The sequence below is a fragment of the Nannobrachium achirus genome, assembly GCF_963921795.1.
Source record: "Nannobrachium achirus genome assembly, chromosome: 2".
Lineage (NCBI taxonomy): Eukaryota > Metazoa > Chordata > Actinopteri > Myctophiformes > Myctophidae > Nannobrachium > Nannobrachium achirus.
The window spans coordinates 47,975,895-47,988,199 of record NC_137811.1 but is presented as its reverse complement, the minus strand read 5'-3'; the positions used below and the strand labels follow the sequence as shown (position 1 = coordinate 47,988,199).

Sequence of the window (12,305 nt, the reverse complement as noted above, 5' to 3'; positions counted from 1 at the left end):
CGACTGTAGTTACTGTACGCAGTGTGCGCATGTGCACTGTGTTGCTAGGTCTGCTCGTTATAAGCGACTTTGATCCTGTTTTACTATAATGTTGCTAGTTGTGGGTTACTTTTGTTTGGGCTTGTTTCTGAAGTGTAGTTGCTTATTTGGCCTTGCTTTCAACATTCCTTTATAAAATAGCTAATGTAATCGAGCTCAATAGGTGAAACTGGTCGCTTCTTTTGGGCTTGTTTTCATAGACCTGGTCGCTTGTTTCACACACAGAATCTGGCAACTGGAGTCAACCGGAGGCAGAGATTTTTACTCTATGCAGTGTTTTCTGCTCTCACCAAAACAACACACAGCACTTTGCTTTGGAGTCGATTGGTATAGGAATTGAGATTTGAGAATATGGTATTTAGTTAAAATCTGCGATCTCTGGCTTGTTTAGGCTTGCATGGTTTTGTAGCAGTAGCAAACTGTCTACTCTACAACCCCCTCAATTCTACCGACGAGTCAGGGAGACTCAACAAAACTGGGAAAGTCCAGTCTTCCAGTTTTCGGTCGATACTGGTCGATAGCGATCCCGACCCGCTGCAGAAAACCTACCAATTAGCTCCCTGTCGGCAGCAGTGTTGTACCCGAATGTGTTCAATGAACGATCGTTCATGAACACGTTCATATTTTGGTCGAACGTGAACTGAACGTTCTTCGTTTCCGCTTGATGAACGCTATTGTCGAATGCATTCATTCTGACGTCCATGAACGGCGCTCGTTGGCTCGTTCATGCGGTTCTGTCCTCACATCTTTCTTTTCATTCACATGCCCCAATATCACCCAGCTGCAGCCTCGCAAACCTCGCGAAATTTGATATGTGAGCGCCGCGGTGCTGTCTGCCTGGGTGCTTCTCTTCACATCAAGCGCTGTGTGTCAGTGTGTGAGTCTCTGCCTCATTACGTCTCGCAAGTAAAGCCTGTCTATACTTTGTGGTATGATGTGTGTTGCATGCCGAAAATAGCTGATCTGCAAGCTCACACCGCGTCGCATCCACGAGACAACGTGAGCTTGTAGATCAGCTATTTGAACCATTGTGGAAACATGCAGATGTGCGCGACGTTTAGAAACCTCTGGCTTCACAGTGCAGGAAGACTGGGCACTAGTGGGCACCTAAATATTGTGGGCACTTCAATGTTAACTCATACCCTGCCAAACCCGAGGAACCCGAGAATTTCGCGATGTCCCTCCCTGCCACGCCCGAGGAACCCGAGAATTTCCGCCATTTTGAAAAAAAAAAGAAAAAAGAAAATCAAAAAAATTTTTTTTTTCAAAAAATGTTTTGGGACCCCAAAAACGTTAGTAGGCATGATAGCGATCGCGAAATTGCTTGTTTAACCCCCATACAACCCCCATACAACTCAGGTAGCAGACCTCCAAGCTCACAACAGTGTAAAACATAATGGCTGCTATCTCATGAATGCCTGAACGGATTTCCATTCGGATTTTTTTGTTTGAAAGCTGTGAGCAATGTGGACACACGTGGTGCATTATCTAGGCATGGGTGTGCATGATCCGTGCACTATGAATTACATGGAAGTCTATGGAGACGAATGGCAGTTAAAGAGTACGAAGGTATTGTTAAATGGCAGCATATGAGTTAAGTTGGATGAAATAATTGCTGTGTGTGGTTCTATATGGGCTCATGTGTCAATAATTTCGACGAATAATAGCTTGCAGCAATGTAAAAAAAAAATTGAATAGCCAAAAGTATAAAAATATTATGGTTAAAAAAATAACGAAAAATAACTAAGTTAGTTCATTTTGGGGAACCGTGAACTTAAGTTAAAAAATTAATGTAGAATTATGAACTATGACATGAACTAGTTCATTTTAGAAGTTTTGAACTTGAACTTGAACTAGTTCATTTTGAAAGTGAACTTTCCCAACACTGGTCAGCAGCCCGTCGTCAAACAACGCTTATCGATGCAAATCGGCGGAAAATCTGTGCGGTTAAAAGATGCCTTTAGAAGGACACAAGCAGGTGACGTTATTTTCAGGAAAGTTTGGGAGAGACAAGCATAGCATGCTAAAATGAATCAAAACGATCAGGCAAATACCAGGGGATTTTTGAAGAATTCATATTTGGCATAATTCTTTCTGAAGAGGAGTCTGCTGTCGCTGCTCATGGAGGCTTGGACCTGAACCACCAGCTCATGGTCTTCTAGACACCGCTCTGGGAGAGAGACAGAGGGGGAGAGAGAGAGAGAGAGAGAAAGAGAGAGAGAAGGAAGGAAGAGAAAATAAATTACTTTTCCTCCTCTACTTTTTTTATGTGTGGAGCACAATACATCTTATGGCAGTGTTTCTCAAACGTTCACATTTCAAGGTCTCCCCTTAACTCTGACAGTGTACAAATGGAACCAAATGAACCCGTCAGAATCCTGAAAAGTAACAGTTTTCAGACGATATACCGGTATAGTGTAAATACACATGCCACATTGTACAGCGAAGTATAGGGTTAAGTGGTTAATCAGACTAATCGTTTTGATCGATTATAAAAATGTAACAAGATGATTTCATGCCAACTCGTTGATATATAAGAAATGAAAGAAATTAGGGAAATTAAGCGGGGGAAATTAATTAACCAACATGAGCAATATTAAGTTGGTTATTCATTCTAGAAGTCAGTTTTGATATATTTTCAGTTCACTGCCCAGCCATACCATGACGTGTGTAAATATACACAGCAAACATTCCCACACTTGCATCATCCCCAACACTCACATCCTGTATGTTTGAAACTCAAAGCGAAACTAGCCTGGCCTTCTACTGTAAGCAAATGAGTCATAACCACCACTCACTTGAAACCAGAACTCCACATAGGCAGGGCCACTAGAAACGACACGCTCTGTTATATCATCGCTGTGCAGTGTTAGTGAATGGGACCAGTAAGACAATGGGTTAAGTAAGGGGCTGTAGCTTAGTGGGTATAGAGGCCGTCTGGTAATCAGAAGGACACTGGTTTGCATCCCGGCACCGCTCAAGTACACATGTTGAAGAGACCCTAAGCAGGACACTTCTACGCCTAACCGCAGTGCTAACCCAGAGGTTCTCAAGCTTTTCAGGCTGCGACCCCCAAAATAATCATGACGAGTACTAAAGCTGGTTGCACACTGCACTGCGTTTATTCGTTGCGTTTTGGAAATCCGAAATCCTCTAAAGCAGGGAAAAAAATCAACCCTGGTCCGAAAATAAATACAAAACGGGCAGCAGTGTGCAAATGTTATTGACATAACGTGAGGTTGATTTTTTTATTTACACGCTCCGAAAATCACTCCGATATTCGGCCCGAAAAACGCAGCAGTGTGCAACGACCTTAAGAGTTGCGGCATTACATTTTGTATAACACGGTTCTATTGTGAAAATAGCAGATCTACATGCTCACAATGCCTTGCATTTCAAGATCATCTTGTAGATCATCTTGTAGATCCTGTGTAGATCGTCTATTTTCACAATTTCTGCCTCTAATATATGACAATTTGACCAATGTTTAATTTGTCATTTTAGAGGTATTAACCCATTTAGGCCTGACCTAAGTTTTCTGAAAAATTTCAAATATTATTCAAGAATTACAAAAACAAATATGTTGCTACATACTGTACATTATTTCACTAAAATGTGTTTCCGGCCTGAATGCACTTAAAACTTTAAGTTGGTTTGTTTACTGTTGAGTGAGAAAACAATGTAGCCCATTAAGTTAACTCTTTCTGTGCCCTGGGCCAAAATGGCTCTCAAGGTAGATGTGCCAGGATTTTGTATGTTTTTCTTTACTATGCAATGAAAAAAAATTGTTTTGTTTTATAAAAAAAAGAAACAGACACAGTTGTTGTGATTCAGTGGCAAAACGAATTTTGTCAATCAGACAAATGGTTCCAGAGATAGAGCTGTTTGAATAAAAAAAAGTGTCCATCCACTAGAATGAACACACATTTTCTCAATCAGCTAAACGAGGGAGCCAACACACAAACAGAGAAAAGCATCTCTCTGATCTCAGGTCATTTTGACATCTTAAAAAAAAATAAAAACAAAAATCATACAAAAAACACAAAAGACGTCAAAGACGTCATTGGCACCCAGGGCTTTTGAAAAAAGACGTCATTGAGACGTCATTGGCGATCATCTGGGGACCCCCCAAAATAATTTGGGGACTCCCCTAACAACCCCTAAATGTGAGATATTTTCAGCTATATCATTGTAGAATCAACAAGTGTACTGAAATTGATTCTATAACAGGAATGGAATGTGCTCAACACACCAACTACCATTGGCAGAGGGATATCAAATGAAGTCTGTTACCGTGGACATTACAGTGGAATATTTAGAACAGTACATAGAAGCAGACCCCATAAAAAAGGTTTCAGTCTTTGAGAATCAAAGAAAAGGTGACTCAACAGGCATCTACATACCATTATGGACTGACGGATGATTGGTAAACTCTGTGACGCACAAAGTGTAATTTTAGTCATCTTTGGTGAGAGCCGCCTCTCTAAATCAGATGTGCATTTTGTAATTATCTGAACGTCGTGTGTGGGCCGATAGCGCTGTTTATTTCTGAGGCGAGAGCGAGCAGCTTGAGATGCAATATAAACATCAGATAAAGCTGACATTAAAGTACTATCTCATCTCATTATCCCAACTTCATCTGTCTGATTTACTCTTTGTTGTGCAGCGATCTCGTGCAGCAAACGTAGCCGATCGTCAACACACTCGTAACACGTCGCAACGTGAGCTTGTAGGTCAGTTAGTTTTCGCTGTGAGAGCAGCGGTGTTCAATAGCTATACTTTAGCTATTGAAAAATGGCAGATATACAAGCTCACACGCTGCGAGCTTGTAGAACTGCTATTTTTGAAAAGTCGTGAAAATGTGTGCAAATCTTTGAATATATGTACTTTTTAAGCGAACATTTGTAAATCAAATTTAGCTTCTGGGTGGTCCCTGGAACTAAATAGTTTGAAATGGGGATGCGTGGCCAAATGCATATAATTTTGGGGGTCCTTCACATGAAAATATTTGAGCCTCACTCACATAGAAATGTAGGTTTTTCAAAAAACCTTAAAAGGATTTGAAATAATTTGGACTCTGCACACATTTTCACGATTTTTCAAAAATAGCAGATCTACAAGCTCGCAGCGCGGCACTCGGTGCCGCGCTGTGAGCTTGTATATCTGCTATTTTTCAATAGTTAAAGCATTAAAATGTGAGTGAATTCTTGTACCCAGCAGGGCCCAGCATTTGGTGTGACACCCCTGTGTGCGAGACCGGCAACGAAGCACCATAAATCAATCCTATCACTGTCACGACTCCCAGTTTGCTCTCTCCGTCTCTGTCTTTCATCCTGTCGCCTCTCTCAGATGAATCACTGTGATGCGTGACCATGACTCACCCTGGCATCACCATCTAACTGTCCCATGGTCTCGTTAACCTTCCGCGGCTGACAGAAAGGGGTCAATGTCACTTTATCTTAAACAGCCATCTCACCCCCATTCAAAGGCAATACTGAGAGCAGGCAGCTATCAATGGGAATAGGCTTCTTTATTCAAACACGCCATTGTTCTGGCTTCTCGGAATCTTCTATTCTGGACATCCATCCACCCACAACAAGCACAGAATGTACATCACGACGGCACGTACACATTTGCAACATGTCCACGCGCACATCGCACACACCAGGCACATATTGTAAGCGCACATTCTACCAAGCAAGCATATGTGCTTGCAAACAGATACGCATATGTAAACATAGACATGCAAATGCCTGTTCTTACTTCACGGGTACACTTTACTTACACGGGTACACCACACACACACACACACACACACACACACACACACACACACACACACACACACACACACACACACACACACACACACACACACACACACACACACACACACACACACACACACACACACACACACACACACACACACACACACACACACACACACACACACACACACACACACACACACTCTAAGAAGAGCAAACAGAGACTTGTAAAGTAAATCGTAAAAAGAAACGATCCGAGACCCGGCAGATGCCATTTGAGTACAGGTGTGCCACAACAATTACAGCCATATTATAACGGAGTTGCTCTGAGCCAAAAATGATGTCATTGACAGTGAATGGGTCCAACTGCACTTGGCAGCATCGTGTTGGCAACGGCGATGAGAAATGTAATCAGATCATGACGGATGATGAAATATTAGCTAAGTGATTTGGGAGCCGTCCATTGAGAAGTGCGATGTACTTTCCTACAAGTTCCCACAAGTTGAAACTACATCTGACCACATCAGGGCCCCTTTTGTGGCTTCAGCAAAAGAATCCTGAACAACGGTGGAAATTCTTTGAAAGACATATCGTTGCTGTCGGGTAGAAACCTTACATCTCAATATTTCACGCTTTTATGTTTTCCATGAATTCATTTTTATGCTTCCGTCTTCCTGGTATGAGAGGGTCACGCAAAAGTAGCAGAAATAGTACAGCTTTACAAGCTCACGTCAGGCGTTTGAACTATTTAAACATGTTATGAAAAGAGCGTGTGACTAAATAATAACTGCATTGGAGACATTTCCTGAAAAGCACCAGTTTTGGACATACACGGTTTCCTCCCGACAACGATGATATCAATGTCGAATGAAACCCACTATATTTTATAGGTCGAATAAACAATAAAACAAAAACAATTTCACATATTTCGCTAAAATGTGAGTATCTTTTTGTGTTTTACACTACCACTGGACATGTTTCTATGAAAAGCCACTAAGCTACACCCCCTGCTCTCCCACATCTGTTAAAATGTACAGACATGAGCACAGACCCAACTTGTCTTCCATAAGTGCTTTATAATCGCACTCTCCTAAGGGGGAGGTTGAGTTTTCTAAAGTTCAGCTAGCCACAGTTTTCCAAACCTCCTGCTATACTGCCAAGTTTAATACAAAGTCACCCTGATAGAAATCCAAGGCACTCTGTTATATAAAGAAATAGCTAATTATTATCTTCTTATTTTTTTAACTATAATCTGTCATTATTGTTTTTATTATTTCAGTGCCACATTGTAAATGGTGCATTTGTGCAATATTATAAACACCTTCCTCCAACGCACTTTGCAATGTACATTACATTCAGGCACGTGCACACATAGACATGAAAGGGGGCTTGAGCCCCTTCCCTTTTACTCGTCCGTAAAAAGTGCCCTCTCCAGACCATGAATTCAGTTTTTACTATGGTGAAAGAAACGCAAATGCCCTCTTTCCATGCCATACCTAAAGGCAGCATTCAAGAGAATTGCCTTGTCCAAACTCTCCTGAACTTGAATGCTGCATCTTATGTTGAAAGAATTGCCCTCTCTTTGTAGAAATCCATGCCATTACACCACTTCTCCCGTATTCACTTGATTATGCTTGGTTCTGTGTGGTATCAAGCACCGAAAATAGGCTCTGGATAGAATACTGTTGGCCTTCTCCCACATCCACTCACCCACGGTCATTCTGACCCTTTTGCATCACATTAGGCCTATTACAACCTCCAGGTCTGGACTGGGCATTGTCTGAGCCTCTATGGTGCAATGAGAGCTTCTATTTTGGGGAAGGTGATGTCAGTGGCGCTGGCGGGCTGCTGAACAAAGAGCCTCTAACATAACAGATAGCCTTTTAAAATTTTCATCAATCATCTCCATCACCTTCTCCTCTCTCTCTGACGTGTCAATTACAGTAGCGGATCAATAACATTACACCTTCTGTGACTGGAGGTCAGCGGAGATTTTGTTACAGCTTTCAATCCGTCTCATCCTCCATCTCCCTCATGTGTTACTTTCTGTGCCCTGACTTCATCTTTATCATCATCTTCATCTGTTCCTTTACACTGCCTTCCCATTTCATTATCACACCCACACTGGTTGTCATTATTTCCCTTCCTCTCTAACTTAGCTTTCCTCCTATCGTGTCAAATAAAAGCTGGAATGTTAACCACTTAACCCTTTTCTACAAGCAAACACAATTCTTCTATTTGTAATGTTTTTTTCCCCTACTGTATAATGGCATGCTAAAAATTTGGATGGTAGGGTTAAAGTGGTTAATCAGTGCTCATATTCCATTGATGACTGTCTGTTCGTTCATGTACCGGTTAGGTTAGCAGATCAATAAAGTAATCGGTCTCAACAAACTTCTTCTGCTACAAAGAAAGGCATGCCCCTCTCAATTCTGCAAGAGTTGTCTGTTATCGACGTTTTTATGATGGCAAAGTAATTTCACAAACATTATAGTTCCATATATGACACACGCACGCGCGCACGCACGCACGCACGCACGCACGCACGCAAGGGTTCAGAGACTTGCTCAAGGACTCTACGACAATAACTCTGGGGGAGCCCAGGATCGAACTGGGAGCCCTTGGGGAACCCTATGTGTTCTAAGACGTCAACTCTACCCCTGAACCACTGCCGCCTCATATTATGTACGATACATAATGTGTATGCAATGCATGCATGCCTGCAGTGCATACTTGACTAATGTCACAGGCCTCTGTGACATTTGCCCCTCTTATTTGTCAAAGCATGTGGGCATGCATGCATGCATGCCTTGTTGTATGTCTAGAATGTCTCAGCCTATCCACCCGCAGGCACCTTGCATGCATGTACTAAGCATGGGTGTTTGTATATATGAGTGTGGGTGCATGTACAGTACGTGTTTCTGTGAATGTATGTGTTCTTTTTTTTGTGTTTCTGCTTTTGTGTATATAAAGTACACAGTAAAATCTTAATCATTTCATCTATTTGTAACTCTTCAGAGTGTAATGCATCCGGTTACATTTGTACACTCTCAGAGTTAGATGAACATGTGCCCATTTTACTACGCATGAGATGGTATATATCAATCAATCCTGCAGGGAAATTCAGCTTCAGCTTCACCCAGCTGATGGCTTCTCAGATGGCCATGATGAGAGCTCAGGGGTGGGGCGCTGTTAGGGGTCAAGTGGCTTGCTCATGGACACTTTGCTGCGTATACTGGACCAGTGGCTCTCACAGTGGATTCCAGGGACTCTGTGGGTTCCTTTAAGGGGGTCTAAATTGACCCATACAAGTCTGTACAAATGGAACCAAATGGACCCGTTAGGGTCCATTTGGTTCCATTTGTACACTGTCAGAGTTAAGGGAAGACCTTGAATGTGAAAGTTTGAGAAACACTCTACTGGACGATGGGGTGTGTGTGTGTGTGTGGGGGGGGGGGGGATGTGTGGGGGGGGCGGTGACCTTCTGATCACCAGACAGTCTCTCTGCCCATGCACTAAGCTACGGCTGCCCTGCTGGTGCTTGAATGGGTGGGTATTTGCCACTTACCTAACCCCAGCAGCGGGTGGTGCTCAACAAGTGTCCAACTGTTGTCGTCAACACAATGGCTTTTATAGACTAGGAGCTGGCACAGGTCCCTGACAGTCATGTCTGCTGGGATCTCCACTACTTTCCCCATGCCGTCTTCACTGAAGATCTTCACAATCTGTGCAGGAATGAAAAGGATGGACGTTTTTTAAACATGGATAATGTTTGCTTTTGTTTTATGAATAACGAAACAAAAAGCTGCATCATTTCTCTAAGCAAAATGACTCATCGTTAGAGGAAAGAAAGGGAGATGGCGAGATTATCAGCGCTTAGCGATCGGAGAGGATGGGGGAAGAGAGAAGGTCCTTTAAATAAAAGGTGAACATAGGATTGGAACCCCACAGCCAAACTGTGAAAAAAATCATTTAAGATATAGCATTTTCCAAAACACAGCCCAATGGTTGGTATAGTCAGCAATTATCTTCAAAGGCTAGCGTGGCATTTATCATATAGCAACCCATATATACTACAGCATAGACAGGCCTGTAATTATCGCACACAATAGAAAAGAACATACATTCAACACAATGTAGCAATTGCGGCGTTAGAAATCACAGACAAGGAGTTCTTTAAGTGCAACATGTAGCTTAAGAAATATACTGTGTGTAACAAGCATCTCCTCATGTGAACATGGTGCATACAGTAACTGTCTAAATGGCTCAGGGGGGACCTACTGTATCACCACGCTTCCAATTATAGCTTAACACAGTAACTGCCGAACCCCACTAAAGTCGGGTTTTCAAATCCATCCGACTTAAGTCGAGATATGACATTTCCTATTGTAAACCGTAGCGTGCGGTCTGCGGCACCCGGCACTGATGCAAGAACTCAAATTCCCATAATCCTTCGGGAGCTGACCGGATCAGGAAATGAAAACCTCCGTTTACGGTGCGCCCGCTGGCCTACTGAGCGACACTGCCGCGTGTCGCTCCCCATCTCTCCCCCCATTTCCTGTCGGCCTACTGTCCTATCCAGTAAAGGCATAAAAGCCCAAAAAACAACCTCCATTTACAGCAATGGATTGCTGCGAAGGAAAATGGATTTATCTCGTAATCTATCTCCAGATCGCGTTCTTGTTTAAAACAAGCCCTTCTCTACGGACCATAAAAAAAGCACGGATGGCCGTAATCTTTCTTTATCGGGTGAAAGAAAAGATGAATCGTCGTCAAGTAATCTGATTACATTTTGATGGCTGTGCGTTCATGGAGCCTAAAATATAAGGTAAAAACACTGAAAACCCCAGCAGAATCTACAGAATGAGTTAATTATATACCCGGCTATATATGTGACATATGTGAAAATGTTTGAAAAATACCCATAGATAATATGGTTGTATAGTCCCTGCAGACCACCTGTTTATTCTCCCTCTAATGTAGATGCATGCATGGACACACTTGGTCACACGTAAACACACACACACACACACACACACACACACACACACACACACACACACACACACACACACACACACACACACACACACACACACACACACACACACACACACACACACACACACTCTGATAAAATGATATATGGCTGAGTCCTCAGTGATAATATCCCACCCTTCAACAGGATGACCCAGGAAAAAGTTATTTCCATCCGAATACTGTATATATTATAATGTACTATATATAATGTCGATGGCTGTACGGTTATGGTTTTGGCCAAACGTACTCTTGCAAGTCTCAACAGATTGACAAATCACCAGCCAATCAACTGGTCCTCACAATGTGCCAGTGTAAATAACTTATACCAGATGTGTGCACTACACAAGGAATGGTCTGCATAAGAATCTAGAGCAGGTTGGTCAACGTACCTATGCAGGAACCTCTGCTAGTGAACACAAACGCACACGCACACGCACACACACACACACACACACACACACACACACACACACACACACAACTAGCCTACCTGGTAAAACATACAGCACACACTCACAGCCAGGTGTACTGTATAATATCCCAGTCTAGAACTGTGAACATATCGCACAATGTTCACAAAAAGAACAAAAGAAGCCAGGTTAAATTCAGTTCTTTCAAAGCTTGTCACATACATTTTTTTGCTCTCACTCTCTCTCTCTCGCTTACATCTTGAAAAAGACAAATTCTCCTTGACCTTCAGAAGAGAAATTATCCAAAATGTACGATGATGACCGATATGAACTTGGACATGCCATAGGCAAAAGAAAGAGATAGACAGACAGGCAGAGATGGAGATAGAGAAGTGGATAGCGATAGAGAATGAGAGCAGTCTTACCTCCACGGCCTGCAGTAGGCAGCAGTCCGGGGAACACGAAGGCATTTTGTTGGAGTGAGCCTACCTCCTCCCCAATGCACTCACACACAGTCACTCAGGCACAAACCCCTGTTCCACACTCTTCTTCTCTTCTTTCGAAGAAAAACTAAAACGAAACAACTCATAAAAAAAAATCCAATTCCTGTGAAAGTAGACAGCTGACAGTCGTGCTACCTGTCACATAACCAAGAGTCTACTCTTTCAGCCTACTGGAACCCCCGAAACACTGTATGAAAGCTGCGTGTTACAGCCTAAAACTGTCTGTGCAGACCACAGGACAGCCACAGATAGACAATGAGCGATCAGATGGCTGTAGGTACAGTACAGAGCTCTCAGTGCCGGTTGTGTCTGACAACTATCTTTCCCTCCCTCCTTCTCTCTCTCTCTCTCTCTCTCTCTCTCTCTCTCTCTGCCTGTCTCGCTCACAATGGGTTACAGCCTCAGCCACGGACTCCAAGGCACACTGAATCAAACCACACGCTCACCAACCAATCATAAGGCTGCAGTAGGCTGATGTAATCATTCCCACACAGACCCAGGCACACAGGCACGCAGACACACACACACACACACACAAGCGC

General features: G+C 42.8%; 1 protein-coding gene across 3 annotated transcripts in view; it reads right to left on the bottom strand.

Moving 5' to 3' along the window:
- The window catches only part of grb10b (growth factor receptor-bound protein 10b), a 119,158-nt gene that overhangs the window by 15,875 nt on the left and 90,978 nt on the right, over positions 1 to 12,305 (bottom strand). For all 3 annotated transcript variants that reach the window (XM_080720941.1, XM_080720942.1, XM_080720943.1), the window contains 2 exons: positions 9,379 to 9,535; positions 2,094 to 2,209 (listed from right to left, as the gene is read on the bottom strand). In XM_080720941.1, coding sequence (XP_080577067.1) covers positions 2,094 to 2,209; positions 9,379 to 9,535 — 273 coding nt within the window. The remainder of the gene's footprint in view (positions 1 to 2,093; positions 2,210 to 9,378; positions 9,536 to 12,305) is intronic.